The 15,422-nt window shown below is 51.0% G+C and overlaps 1 protein-coding gene across 1 annotated transcript in view; it reads left to right on the top strand.

Annotated features, from left to right (window-relative positions):
- The window catches only part of GABBR2 (gamma-aminobutyric acid type B receptor subunit 2), a 330,068-nt gene extending 321,842 nt beyond the window's left edge, over positions 1-8,226 (top strand). Inside the window, exons 18-19 of the mRNA XM_028531783.2 lie at positions 2,892-3,009; positions 5,630-8,226. Of these exons, the coding sequence (XP_028387584.1) occupies positions 2,892-3,009; positions 5,630-5,795 (284 nt within the window). The 3' untranslated portion in view covers positions 5,796-8,226. The remainder of the gene's footprint in view (positions 1-2,891; positions 3,010-5,629) is intronic.
- Positions 8,227-15,422: the final 7,196 nt, after the last annotated feature.

The following is a 15,422-nucleotide window of genomic DNA, read 5'->3' as shown; positions in this document are numbered from 1 at the left end:
CCTGCAATGTTTGGGAAGCCAGTCTGGCACTCTCCAAATGTTAGATGCGAAACCTCTCACCCAGCCGTTCCACCAGTGGGAGCCTGCCCTTGGAAATGCTCCCACGTGGGCAAAGGTGGAGACACACGCTGTGCACTGCAACATTATTTTGGGGGAAGAAAAACTGGAATTAACTGTCACTATCTGGGGTAGTTTCATTGAATATGATACAACCAAAAAAGGTGTACCACACGACTATTAAAAAGTGAGGGGATCTCTGTGTGCGGATGTGGCCAGACCTCCGAGTGAAACGCGGGATGAAGACCAGCATTGCGAGGCGTACAGATGCACGTGTGTGTGCACGTGTGCGTCTCCTACAAAGATTTGGAAGGACGCACGCCAAAGCCGTAGCAGTCTCCACCTGTGTGGAAGGGGGCTGGTGTGTGGGGAGGACGGGTGAGAAGGGAACCCTTACATTTCATTTTATGTACTTCTCTGTTGTTTGCATTTCGTCATTTGCATATATTCATCTCTATTATAAAATTAATTTTTAAGTCAATGAAAAATCTTTTTTCTTATCATGTAATAAGTGTTATAAAATTATAATTGATTTTATTGTATATAATATCAGTATATTATAAAAGCAATATTATAAACTTATTATACAAGACATTTATCATTTAAAATTGTTTAAATTGAGGTAAATAACAAAGAAATTGAAAGAATAAAAATGATTCCTAGTAATTTTAGTATCTGGAAAAGGTGGGTATTTAGTACATTTCATCAGGAAAAATGGGTAGCCATTTGGAAAAAAATAATGTTAGATGCTTACCTCACCCTTTACGCAAAAATCCAAGTGCATAGATGATGTAAACATAAAAGGTGAAACCATGAACATGCTAGAAGAATTTATTTTACGATCTCAGAGGAGGGAAGGTCTTCTGAAGTTTGATGCCAAACACGGAAACCACAAAAGGCTCACAAATCAAACTACGAAAGAAAATTTTTTAACAGTGCTCAAATGCCACCGTAAGTACAGTCAAAAAGTAAAACAACTAAGTGTGCCAGAAAGTGTTACAGCTCAGGCAACAAGCTCTTGTCCTTGTGTCTAAGGAGAAATTATATGTCATTGTATACGAAGTACGTATCATTGTATGAAATTTAGTGAGAAAAAGACCCGACAAGCCAAGGGAAAGGTGGGCACGAGCACCCTGAGGAGATGCTCAGTCCCGCCCTTACTGAGGGGTGCAGATCAACCCCGAGACACCGTGTCCGACCCTGAGACTGGCCAAGTTCGGAGATGAAAGCGTTGCAGAGAATGAGAGGAAGCAGGTGGAAAATCAGGCATTCTCAAACACTGCCGGTTGACACAGAAGTTGCTCTAATCCAGCAATTCCACTTTTGGAATTTCTCCTCAGGCTATCTGTCAGGCAACTGTCATTACACACAACACTTAAGTTTTATAAAGTCGCTGTGAGATGTGAATTCATGGCTCCTGAACCACTGCTCTCTGGGGAAATGCAAGCTCAGTTCCTGCAAAGTCTGTCACGGGTTGGCATTTTTGTCAACGGATCAGTACAAACCCTGGTCTATGTGTGTTTGTCTAAAGACGCCTTATTTAATGTGTATTGGTGATGCGCTTACATTGAACTCACAGCCAGGAGCACCACCACTTATGCCTGAACAAACACATATACTTGCTCCAGGCACGTCTCAGCTCGGGGGCACTGGACAGCCCCTCAGCATGCAGCTGGGGCCACTTCTAACAGTGAAATCATGGCATGAAGCCCCAAAGTATGAAAAATGTGGCCCCAAATAGACCACAAAAATCCACTCATCCACAGAACGAGGGCTGAAACAAGAAGACAGAGTCGACCCCACGGGGGATGTGCGTGTCCGGCAACTCCAGTTTTCCAATGCTTTGTGCATGCCGGCAAATGACCACAGGAGCATCACCAGTACTGACTTTGGGACTACGAGTAGATTTTAGCGAGGGGAAAGTTTACAAATGCAGACGCCATGAATACGGAGAACGGACTGTGCTCCATGGGTGCAAAGCAGCATGCGTGAAGTTGCGCACGGCAGGGGAAGAAGGAGACACTCCAGATGAATCCAGGTCTCCCAGCCGGGAGCAGGCATTCATATCTCAGACTCCTTTAACTGCCCCCAGGTGGGCCGAAGCACAGAGCAGGTTGAGAGCAGCCACATCCTTATGTTCTGTGGACACACAGTAGTTTTTTAAACGGAGGCCCCATATGTACCTACTAGAATGTAGCTGACCCATTATTACTGAACAGATTAGGATCAGTTCCTAATACCCTAAACAATACTGATCTGAACATCTTGTACGCATCTCCACGCAGATCTTTCAATGCTCCCTGAGGATGATCGCCGGAAGTGGGAATTCTGAGGGGAACACATACGCACTCCCCACGGCGTTCGATGCTTCCTGACAGCGCCCTCCGGAAAGACTGTGTCCATTTCAGCTCCCACCAGAAGATTCCTGTTATTATTATTATTTTCAATTCTCAGAAAAATATACCCTGAAGGTTTTTCTTTGTCACTACATCCCTGTGTACCAGTGAAAAGGGCCTTCAGATTAGAACCTCTGATGTCTGTTGCCTTCATTGGTTGACATGATTCCCCCACCTTTTTCTTCCTTGGAGAAAAGGCGGGCACAGGGCACGCCACACAGCTCCGTAGCTCGCCACTCCTGTCCCTAGGCAGGGGCTCTCAGCTCTCCGCCTTGGTCCCGGGAGAGCTGCGGAAGAGACCGAGGCTTGGAGACTGCAAAGAGGTGCTGGGCTCCTTTGCATTGTCTCTCCTTGGGCAGCATCCTAAAAAGAGCATATTGTCAGTTTTTAGAAATCAAGTTAACATGATGCATTATGGTATTGTTGTTTTGCATTCAGATGGAGGAAAGGCCATTTTAAAAAATCACCTCGATCAAAACCCCCAGCTTCAGTGGAGCACAACAGAGCCCTCGCGGACGTGCAAAGACCCCGTAGAAGACATAAACTCCCCAGAACAGTAAGTGCCTTCCCCTTGGGGATTACTGCCGGAGAGCATGTGACTCCTGCAGAACAGTTTACAGTTCGCACCGTGTTGGCAGGTGCGTTACTGCATTTGCACGACACAGCAGCCCCACGTGGCAGGTCAGGTGCTCCCCTTACAGATGAGAACACTGGTATTCACAGAAGGGAGGTGACTTGTCAAAGCTCACCCCGTTGCTAAGGATCAGAATTCGGGTCTAATATCAAATCCCGTGTTCTCCACTGTAGCGCACTGCCCTTGTTGTGTATGGAATTTAGTCTTGCTAAGTGTGTTTACTTAATGATTTACTGAGACCTACTATGTGTCAGACATAGCAGGGAAGAAAACAGATGAAAATTGCTTCCTTCATGGAGCTTCCAATCTATCTGGTAAAACAATAACTTAATTTAAAAAGCAAAACCTGGTATCTTAAATGATAGACGCTTTGGAGGAAAACAGAGCAGGGAAGGGGGTTAGGAGTGTAACTTTAAATAGGGCAGTCAGGGGAGACTCGGCGAGAAGGCAGCATCTAAGCGATGACCTGGGCATCTCGGTTTGCTTTGTTCCCACTGGCGGTGGTTAGTTCTTCCCAGCTCACAGCAGATGGGAAGCAGAGATTAGAAATGTCAGCCCTGCAAATTGGCTCCTGGGAAGTGACACTCGGTGAGGAACCAGCAAAAACAGCTGAATCACCAACCGCCGAGTCATTGGGGGCCGTTCAGGGTTAGAGCGAATTGCCTCTCAAACCGATGAGCCCCAGGGCTCACTGGCTTCCGGTCCAGAGCAGTCACTGAGGGTACATGGCCCGTGTCGGCAGTTCACCTGTCGGCTCCCTGCACTACAGTGCAGCACCTTGACGGTAAGATACACGTCCCTCATAGGTCCCTTGGACTGAACACAGGTTCAGCACCAAGCAGGTTCTTGGCAAGTGTCTGTTGAGTGAATGAAAATGTAAGCAGGATCCCACCAGACAGCAGGATGCTATGGCTCTGACAGTCACACAAATGCCTAGCTTGCCCAGCTAGAGGCCCCGCAGGGAAGGCTCAGACAGGGCACCCTTTCCCGGGTCCGAGTTTATCTTCAGGCCCTTTGTCCTGGACTCTCTGCCCACACCATCTGGCGTTAAGGAAGTGATCGGTGACACAGCTTCAACTTTCAATTCAAACTGAGGTCTCCGACACCCTGACCTCATGAACATCTGTGAAGCATCTCTTGGGAGAAGCCCCTCTGGCCAGCAGGTCCGCAGGGAGTGGGGCAGCCCTGCATCTGTCCCCTTCCATCTCAGGTCCGCACCGGAACCCTCCTACCAGTCCAGGGCACAGCGTGCAGGGGTCAGGCAGCCCCTGTGGAGTGCCTGGCCTGCCCGACAAAGCTCAGTGGGTTAACAGAAGCAGGAGTCCCACCTTGCTTTGTTGCCAGCTTGGTTTCCATGAGCAAGTTACACAAACTCACCTGTGAAACGGGAATACTGCTTTTGCCTCCTGGGTTTTTGTGACAGTCTGGGTTTCGTCCCACCTACGTGGCCAGGCACTGGGGACACAGAAGGCCTAAGAATGCAGGGGAGGCAGCTCCCCAGCTGCCACAGAGAAGTGCACACAGCGCAGCTGAGCAGAGCAGGGCCGGTGGCCTGGGCACATCTCCCAGCAACCAAGGGGACTTCCCAACCCCCGGTCAGGGTGAAGGCTGAGGAGAGGCAAGTGCCAGAGGTGTGGCAGGAAGAAGGGAGTCAGGAGGCAGCTCCCTTTTCACTCTGCTCCTCCGTCGGTCACACAAATCTACCTGCTGGGTCAGGGTTTCTGGCTGCAGCTCAGAAACTTACTGAGGGTTCCGGGGGCTTCGAGGAGGAAGGGGCTCGCTCTCTGAGACAATAAATACAAAGAACTGGGCTTTGAAGGAAAAGCAGTTTGTCAGCTCGGGAAGTAGACCAAGGCTCTCCAGGCTGCAGAAACAGTACGTGCAAAGGCGCAGAGAGTGGCCACGAGCAGTTTCCGGGGGAGGGGGAAACCAGCCGCCAGAGGATAGCGTGCACAGAGAGAGGAGGGAGAAGATTCAACTGGGGAATTTGGCAGGAGAGAGATCTTAGCCCTGAGTGACCTTCTCAGTGATGCTAGTCACCAGAGACGCCCGACGACCAGGAGGGAACCTGCTGGATTGGCCCAGTGAGCAGGGCTGAGGTCCTGGGCGGGCGGGAGAGGCAGAGCCAACTGGGAAGCAGGGATCAGCTGGGAAGCCTTTCAGGGAGGGAGCCCAAAGCCAGGTCCAGGTGGGGGCTTGCAGGAGTAGAGAATGAGAACTGTCTGCATTTGCAGCAAAGCCCCCTGTTCTTAGGGACCACCAGAAGCTCCAGAAGCATCCTCCTTGCTTATCGTCTCCCTGGTTATTGCCAGGGCGGTAGTTGGCACAGGTGGGCCCGCATTAAACACCTGCTGGATGGTGAATGGTGAGATGAGAGGATGGTCAGATCTTGAAATCAGAGAACATTGTGCTCCTACCATCAACCTCTTAGCCACAGCAAGTCCCAGGAACTTTCTGGTGAGCAGCCAGATAGGCTTCGTTAACTCTCCTCTCTCTCTCTCTCTCTCTCTCTCTCTCTCTCCCCCACCCCCCACTGCCACAGCATCCAGCGCCGGCTCTCCCTCCAGCTCCCCATCCTCCACCACGCCTACCTCCCATCCATCGGAGGCGTGGACGCCAGCTGTGCCAGCCCCTGCGTCAGCCCCACCGCCAGCCCCCGCCACAGACATGTGCCACCTTCCTTCCGAGTGATGGTCTCGGGCCTGTAAGGGCGGTAGGCCTGGGGCCGGGGCCTCCCCCATGACAGAACCACACCGAGCAGAGGCGTCTGCTGCAGGAGCACAGTCGGATCTGGCTGCGGAGAGGCGGGGTGCCGCGGCTGGCCTCGCGGGGCTGCTTGGGGGCCCTCGGGTGGACGGGACGGGCGCACCTGGCACCTGACCTCGCGCCTTATTTGTGAAGTTTTTATTCTTTCACAAAGAAGAGGAATGGAAATGACTTCTTCCTTCGTGTCTGCAAACAGGAGAAACTGGGATGTTTGAAACTTTGAGGAAACAAGAATCCTAGACAAGGAAAGAGTCACTAGAGCTCCAGCTGGAAGTCGCTGAGCAGCCTTGGGAAGAGAAAGGGCTTCTGGGAACACGGCCTCCACCTCTGCACACACGTCACTGGCTGCGGGCCCCCAGGGCCAGCCCTCCTCCCCTCCGGGGAGGGAAGTGGGCGGGGCAGCCAGGCCCCCAGCAGCCAGTGCAGCCCACCCCAGCCTTCCTGGGACAGGGAGCCTGCAGGAAGGGTAGCCAGGCGCAGCTCCGCGGCGGGTGGCCGGGCCTGGGGTGCGGGAGCAGGCTGAGCGATGCCTCCCGGCGGGACCTTACTCTCTGATAAATGCCACACATCAACACAATAACACGCGTTCTGGACCGTGGGGATTTAGGGCACGTCACTGCAGACACGCTCTGCAGCATTCACCGACAGTCGGTCACGCACCCACCACGCTGGCCATGTCCTTGTGTTTGCATCAGGTGTTCCCGGTAATAAGGGGGGCCACCTGAGCCAATCATGGAATGTCTGTTCCCAGCATACACAAAAAAGAAAGATTGTGCACTTTAACCTCTCTCCAGGGCCCAAGGGCTTGCCGGGTTGGTTTTCCCCCACTGACTTTGTTTCTAACCAAAGTGAATCATGGGCATTCTCCTAGAAGACATCCCTGTAGCAGCAGGGGAAAGAGTTGCCAGCTGGGGGCTTCCCTCGGCTTCCAGAAGGCAGCCTCCAGTCCAGACAAGCCAGTGAGCTGTGCCCATGGCGGTCACAGGGGTGATCAGTCAGCATACTGATTCTCATTCGTAAGCTCACCCTTCCCTTTTCACTGAACCCCAAAGAGCACCGGCCTGAGAGTAAGACAGACCTGGGTTCAAGTCCTCACTCCACTGCTGACTCCCTCCATGACCTTGGGCAAGTCGTCAGTGTCTCTCTCAGCCTCAGTTTCCCGCCTCCAACAAGTTAGGGTTGAAATAACACCCATCCTGCCTACCTCACAGGGTCGCTCTGAGGATCAAAACTTGATCTTGTGCAGGAAAGCTTCGGCTCAAACAGCGAAGCAGCCCTGACCCGTGAGGTATCAGGATGACCATGACCTTCAGCCCCCACATCAGCCAGGGGAGCGACCCCGGGAAGCTCCCAGCACGGCCCTCTGCCAGGATCAGCAGGCCGAAGAGAGGCTCCCCATGACTTTCGTGACATTCCTAGGCAGGTTCACCCTTTGCTAGAGAAAGGCTGAACCACAGCGTCCGGGACATCCGCACAACCGAGCAGCTGCTCACTCCCTAGAGAAACCTAATGGCAGCTTCAACAGGCAGGCAATAATCTCCTCCCAGACCCCCAAAGTCAGGACCACGCTGCTGTCACCACCAGGCTTTGACAAAAGGGCCCGCAGGAATCTTAACCGTCGCCTACATTTCAAAACACTCTATTTCACGTAGCATAGCTTTCCTCTCCCCTCCCCCAAAGAGAGGTTACGGAGGTACTGTAGCTTTTAGGGGAAAAAAAAAAAAAAAAACAATGTTAACACATCACAGGTCAAGTTGAAGTCATTGTCTGTTTCGGCACTAAAAATCGGTGTTGTCACTCACTGTGTATTACCAGTATTTACTTGCTTTCTTGGTTTCACCAACATCAGATTTAATTTCAAGGGCCACACTAATTTTTCAAAGAGAAGGAGACGATTCATTGTACATACTGTATACACACACACAAACACCTGTAGAAATACTACTCCAGCGTAGCAAGGGAAGAAGAGATGAAAGCGCCGGCCAGTCGGCGGGAGCGCGCGCATCTGTGACCCGTTATGACTCCCGAGCGTGCACAGTCTTCTAGGCTAACCCACGAAGTACACTCTCTGTCTTGACGATACTGTAGGTTCGCCCATTTTTTTTTTTAAATTTCCCTGCAAATAAGACCCACAGAAGTGACTCTAGCTATGTACCGGTCTGTTCTTTTCTACACAGCAAACACACCGTCCATCTCCAAAAAGGCTTCAGCCTGAAGGTGTTTTCCAATGATGTTAGTGCACAAACGCTTTAAATTAGACTGGAACTGCCAGAATCCAATGTAAATGAGGAATTTCTTGAACCCCTATTGCATGGTATCAATTTTTAATAAATTGTTGCAAATTTGTTTTTATGAATAAAAGGGGAAAAACTGTCATCTTTAATGCCTATTCCTAAGCCCCAAACGCAGGTCATTTCAGGCCGCATTGCTCTGCTCGGGTCTCAGGGGACAGCTCTGAGGCTCCCTGCTCAGCACTGTCCCTTCCTCCAGAGGCTGCCCTCCCCTGCCTTCTGCTGACAGTAGCCTCTGGCCGCAGGTGATGGGTCCAAAGTGGGAACCTGACCTGAACTGCGCCAGTAGAAAGCACCCTCCCCGGGGATCCTCTGTGTAAAGAGAACAAAGAAACCAACACAAAGAGAAGCAGGACCAAGAGGTGGGTTCTTGTGGCGTCTGAGCCTCTGACAGCTGTTCCTGAGGCCAGCAGCCCCTGAGCCTTCCCGTGCTGGGATGCACAGGCCTTCCTTGGAGTCTCAGTTCCCCCACTAATCAATGGCCTCCTTTGTCAGGATTGGTTCAGGTTCCGTCCCCATCACTTGCAACCAAAAGGCTCCTGACTAATCCAGAAGCCTCCCTGCCCCACCCCCACAGCCATGACATGCCCTCCAGGCCGTGACAGCCTGTGAGACGTGGCCCCGTGCTCCTTTCCAGCCTCATCACTCACCTCCTCCTGAACCCTATAGTCTGTTAGCACTCCCTCCACCATGCTGGCCTCCTAGCCTGCAGCAGCATCTCCAATCACCTGGGAGCTCCCTGCTCAGCACTGCTCAGCACATTCTTCAAAGTCCCAAGAAAAACACCACCCTAGAGTCCCCAACATGAAATCACCTCTTTCTATTTTCTGTGCTGAGGACACTGTCACTCTGTCATGGCACTGGCCCTCCCCGCACCCCCACCAGACCATGAGCTCACTGAGGATGGGGTTCCCATCTGCTTCCTCAGTGTCCCACCCAGCATTAGGCCATGCCATTGGCTCCGAACAGCCTTTGACAAGCCTTCAGCAGAACTGAACATCCCAGCTGAGGCGTGCCCACGTTGGCTGCTAGGTCTGGAAGTATGAGCACCGGCCGAGTGCCAAAGCAGGCAGGGGAGGCCTGCGGCCGCATGATGGGTGCAGCCCCCAGAGGCAGGGGTACTGGGCCCACAGACTTCGCAGGAAGACTGGTCCCAGCACAGAGTGTTCTACAGCCCGGGACTCTCCATGGTGAGCCTGCCAAGGAGCAGGCCTCCAGAATCCTGGTCCCAAGAGAGCCCTGCTCCATGCTACCTCTCACTCAGCCCAGGTGATGTAGGATGTTCAAGGATGGGAAACAGATCCAAAAAAAGAAGGATTACCCAAGGTCACCTAGTGCGTCATGGCCAAGGCAGGAACAGAGCCAGAATCCTGACTGGTCTTCTTTCTCTACCTGACCTAGAAACACAGAAATGAAGAGCTAAGAAGGGCCTTAGAGGTGTTGTCCAGCCCCTCATGTTATAGGTGGGGAAAGTGAGGCCCAGTGACAGGACACAAGGTCAAGCAGAAGGTCCTGAAGGCAAGCTTGGAACCCGGATGGCCTGGCTTTGAGACGCCAGCTCTTTCAAGTCCATGTCCTCAGACCTGGCTCAGAATCCCAGGCAGAAAGAGCAGCCGTGACGGGGAGACACTGCAACGTGGAGCCACTGCTCTGCTGCCTCGGGTTCTCGCGAGGTCTTCCCACGTCTCCAGTAACTGTGGGACCAGCTGATGAAACCCTTGCCCTCTCACCCCGGAGCATGTCTGAAGGGGACAGGGCTGGAGAACACCCTCACCACCGTCATCACTGCAGCTCTCCAGGTCTTGCGTGGCTTTGAGGGGCAGGTGTGTGCTGACTGGGACCTGAAGCACAGCCCAGAAGGCGGGGGTGCACTTTGTCCTGCTCGTCCTCCACGGGAGGGAGATGAAAATAGGGAAACCAAGCTCTGGTGACATCATCAGGGCTCCAGGACCAGCAATGCCTAAAGCTGCACCTGCCCTTGAGCCTCCTGGTTTTGAGCTAACATGTCCCTTTTTCTGGTTACAGAGTAGGGTCTCTGGCACTTAAAACCAAAAGAAATCTGTGTGAATCAGGGGAGATCCATGTGAGGGCTCATTTTTGTTCAAAACTTTACAGATGGATGGGCTGGTTTGAGAGAGAGAGGAAGGGAGGGAGAGAAACAGCGTGAGGGAGAAACATCTATCAGTTGCCTCTTGTACACTCCCTGACCGGGGACTGGACCCAACCTGCAACCTGGCCACATGCCCCAACCGGCCATCGAACCAGCAACCTTTGGCTTTTGCAGAGCGATGCCCAACCAGCTGAGCCACATGGGTCAGGGCTGTTCAAAACTCTTGAGAATTCTGTCCCCCTCCCTCCCCCTCACGTTGAGAGACTGTGGGAAGTATGTCCCTGTTGCCACATATATTGCTGAGTAGGGAGGGTGAGTGAGGAGGCGTGGGGGTCTAAGAAGCCTCAGGAGGTTACAGAAGGGTCGGTGGGCCAGGCAGAGGACCAGGGGACTGGCACCAAGCTGTGTGCCCCCAGGGAGGGCCCTGTGTCTGTTCTGCACTCTCTGCCCCCTGCCTGTCCCCCACCTCCTTGGCTGGTTATACCTGCCTTGGCCCTGAGGAGCAGAGTTTGTGAGATCCCGGGCAGTAAATGATTAACACGCTCTCTTGAAGAGAAAATTAGTCCCTCCCCTACCTCCACCCCACACTTGAAACCCCTGGCAAGTACCCCGGGCTCACTCAGTCATGTTTCGTCTGACCTCGGGGGTCCTGGGTGGGTCCTGCGTGGAGGTGACGATTCACTGCCTGCTTGCTTCCTCCAGGTTTCACTTCCAGGAGCCCCAAACCCCCATAAGGCCCAGTGGGTCCCTGCCCTTTGTCAGGGCCTGTGCAGACACCAGGGAAACAGCAGTGAACAGAACCCAGGTCTCAAGAACCTCATAGGCTAATGGGGAGACCTGTGCCTAAAGAGGGGATGACAGTAGCATGCAATAAACACCTAGTAGAGGACGGGGAGCCAGAGATGTTCCCTGGGGGGTGTAGCCTCCATACAGGGCCGGCTTCATGGCCCTGGGGCCTGTGTAGTCACTTACAAGGGTCATTTTGTTCTAAGTCCTACAGATCAGATAGCAGTCCTATACCCAGACCTGAAGATGAGCAGGAGCTAGCCAGCAGGAGAGGGGAGGGAGAGGAAGGCACAGGGAGGGAACTGGGAGTCTGACTCCTGCAGGACGCATAGACCTGCCGGGGCTGCTGTAGCTGCCCCCAAGGCCAACTGAGCTGTCACACATGCTAATCATTTACACCAGGATCAACATGGCCTCAGATGCCTGAATGATCAGACAGCACGCATCCTGTCTGTGTGTGATGACACGGGTTGTATCTCCAGGCCTGGGTGCAAGTTTCTACTTATCTGGCTGTGTGGCTCTGAACGATTCACTCAACCTCTCTGAGCTCCTGGCCCCACACCCGTAAATGGATACAGCACCTCATTCAGGGGCTCACGTGGGTGGTATTTGTTCTATTCCTGGGCAAGCAGCCTGTAGAGGGAGCAGCTTCAGTGAGTGCAGTGGGGCAGCCCACAGTCCCCTAAACTCCTGACAACAGAATGCATCTGAAGCAGGAAACTTCAGGAAAATATCTTGACACACTGTTGGAGGGGAAGATGAGATCCTGGAGACAAGGCTGAAAACACAACAGGCGACAGTTCTGTTAGAAAAGACTAGAAATTTTCAGATGGAAGGGGACAGAAAGGTGGGAGAGGAAGGAAGCCAAGTTCAAGTAACATGTAGTGTGGCCCAAGGACTTTGAAGAACAGAGATGTCAGACATTTGATTTTAAGTCATTTGTGTTGCTGTGAGGCAAACCCTCTCCTTCCCGTCCCTTCACTGCCACCCCACCCCCCACCCTTGGAAAATGTCCCTAAAACCCTTCAGTAACATTTACTACACAAGTAAACATCTTGTAGAGTTGGGTGGAAATGAAAGAAAGGGACAAATAATTCTTTGGGTTGGGTAGAAGCCCACGTGGGAATAAAAGGAAAATTAAACCACAGGATGTGGAGGGGAAACACGCTCCCTGCACAAGCAGGAACACGGGGCCCCGAGTGGTCACGAGCGTATGGGCTCCTTGGAAATTCGGAAGCATCGGAAAGGCGCTGGCATGGGGGGGGGGGGGAGCGGTGAGGATTCATCCCCTCTGGATCTCACTGGGCACCGTCGCTCTTGCAGACGTCCGGTTATAACGTATGTGACAGGAAACATTTTATCCCATAGAGCCACAAATCTCACAGATCCAGAATGCAAAGGTGGAAATACTAGAAAGCAAGACCAGCAACACCGTGGTCGCCTGTATCACAAGATAAAGTTCACATCCACAGCTCTGAAGTGGAGTGGACCTGGAGAAACTGCCCGCCGGCAGGCTCTGAAGGTGCTGAAGAGCCGTCAGCTTGGCCGCCTTTGCTCTCAAGGTCACGGCTGCCCTCTCTGCTCTGGTCCCCTGGCCCGTTCCTGGAGAGTCCTGGCACACATGGGGAGTTAGGGACTGAGCCAAGAGGAAATACATTAGATTTTTCTCCACCTGAATTCCAATGCAAAAGACCCAGGGCAGTGTCCGTCAAACCTGGAAACTGTAGGGATGCCTTTTAAGACATAGTGTTGACTGAAATTGTTTTCATAAAGAAAATCACTTAAATGTGTTCACACTAAACATAAACACATGCATATATCCTTCATATAAAAGCCAAACAAATTTATAAATTAAGTGCAAACAAAATGACAAAGCCATTAAAAAAACACATTAACAACATTGATATAATGGGATACATGAGCTTCTGCTGAAAAATAAATTGCAGCTCGCGACGCAAGCACAGCATCAACCGCTCCCAGGCATGTTGCTTTGAATTCAGCCTGCCTGGTGTGATGACTCAATTATCACATTGCTTTCCTCTATTTAAACTGCTGTGAAAACTTCATTCATCCAGCAGGCCACGGTGTCACTTAGCCTTCCCTCAGCTCTAGCACATCCCTCGTCTTTTCAGTCCACCTCTGCGTTTTCTCACAAGCTGCTGACGGTCAGGGGCTGCCCAGATGATACACACAAATCAAATGGTGATTGAGTGCCGATGCTCATTACATACCAGGCTGAGTGCTTTGCAGCCATAATCTCATTTAGGTCTCTCAGGGACCCTAAAGTAGGAATGATTATTGCTGCCCTTTTGCAACTAAAGACACTCAGACACAGAGGGTGGGTCTGTCCTGGGTCACACACAGCTGGAATGTAGAGTGGGAATCGGAACACAGGCAACCCTCTCTACCGCTTCCTGAAACTGCCTCATCGGAAGTAGCTGGATTCAGATGACCCAGAATATGCCTATTTAATTCATTTTAGAGTATCCTAAAATGAAAGCACAATTTTTTTTTAATTCATAGAGGTGAGATTCACCCGAGGCTGTAAAGCCCAGTCTGGGCGCCTCTGGCCCAGGCAATCGCTGGAGAGGGAAGCCTCACAGCCCTGAAGCCCCAGCAAGCCAACCACACGGAAGAGGCAGGAACAGAACTCTGTCCAAGTTGCCCGTGGCCATGGCCCCCATCCTCCACCCCGACCACTGGATATGCAGCAGTCAGACCTCCAAGATCTGGCAGAAGGATTCTGCCAGCATCCCAGGGTAAGGGAAGCAAGATGGAAGATGCTCACCCTTCTGGGGGAAATGCCAGCCCTGGATATGCTAGTCACTGCTTAGAAATGACCAGGCTGGCAAACACGGGAAAATGCCCATATGCTCTCAACGCTAGAACAGAGAAATACATGAGGTCGTAAATTCACAGGGGGGACTTATCACAGCAGTGAGAATGGGAAAGAAACTCTAACTACACATGACAATATGAATGAATTTTAAAAACACGTATAGTGAAAGAAGCCAGGCATAAAAGAGGATGTAAGATCCCATTAATAAAAAGTTCAAAAAACAAGCAAAACTAATCTATTGGATATCAGAAGAGTGGTCATCCTTGGTGGGGAGGATGGGATGAGGAGGGCTTCTGGGTGCTGGTAACATTCTGGGGCTTGATCTGGAGCTTGTTATATAGGCTTGTGTTTAAGTCATAAAAATCATTTGAGCTGTACCCTTATGATGTGTGACTATATGTGTACCTGTATACACATATACACATATACACATATAATCATACACACATATGTATATTTTACATATACATATATAAAAATACAGCTGGTAGTGAAAAAAAGTCCAGTACAGCTCTGACCCATAACCAGAAGTTTTCAGATTCCATCCCCGGTCCAGGCAAGTACAATCCCGGGCTGGGTGCACACCTAAGGCAACCAACTGATGCTTCTCTCTCCCACTGATGTCTCTCTCTCTCCCTTCCACTGTCTCTCTCTAAGAAAAGCAATGGAAAAAATCCACTAGAGTGTCTGAGGGCTCTGCAGCATACAGACAAACAGCGCACAACAAGCTGAGACTGAACACACTTTGGGAAAGTGTGTCCTGCAGGAAACGGAAGTAAATGTCAAACCTCACCTGCTCTAGTCTCAAGAAAAATTAATAAAACCTGGTTTCTTTTCTTTAATCTTCACATATTGGTTTTAGAGAGGGAGAGAAGGAAAAAGTCAACTTGTTGTTCCATTTCTTTATGCACTCATTGGTTGCTCCTAATCTGTGCCTTGATGGAAGATCGGACCCACAGCCTTGGTGTATCCAGGTGACGCTCTAACCAACTGAGCTACCCATCCAGGGCAAAAACCTGGTTTCTGTGAGACAAGAGATTACATAAATAAAATTGATGAGACAATGGACTGAAAAGAAAAGAAGAAAAGGTATGAAAGGAAGGAAGGGGGAGGGAAGGAAAATTCTAGGATTGAGATGGTATCAGAAACCCCCAAATTTGACTCCTTCCCTTTCCTAGTTTCTTGCTGCAAGAAGCTCCCCTCATTGCCCCCAAAGGGGAGAATCCTCACACCATCTGCCTCACTATCCATCCCCACCAAGGGTACCCACACACCAAGCACATGTTTTACAGTATTTAGCTATAGACTCTTGAATAAAAATAAGAGAGTTTGGACAATAACCTGGATCGAATAAATACTGGGAGATCCCTAACAGCTGAAAGAACCTATGATTCCTAGAACTCATTAGTTCTAGTAGCAAATACTTACTAAATGCTTTCTATGGGTCAGATGCTTGTGTAAGCACTCGTGTGGTTTATCTCACATACTCATATAATAACAACCGCTGGGTAGGCAGGTACTGTGATTATCCTCAGTTATACAG

Source organism: Phyllostomus discolor, chromosome 3 (genome assembly GCF_004126475.2).
Source record: "Phyllostomus discolor isolate MPI-MPIP mPhyDis1 chromosome 3, mPhyDis1.pri.v3, whole genome shotgun sequence".
NCBI lineage: Eukaryota > Metazoa > Chordata > Mammalia > Chiroptera > Phyllostomidae > Phyllostomus > Phyllostomus discolor.
Note: the sequence above shows the minus strand (reverse complement) of the source record. Positions and strands in the feature narration are given on the sequence as shown.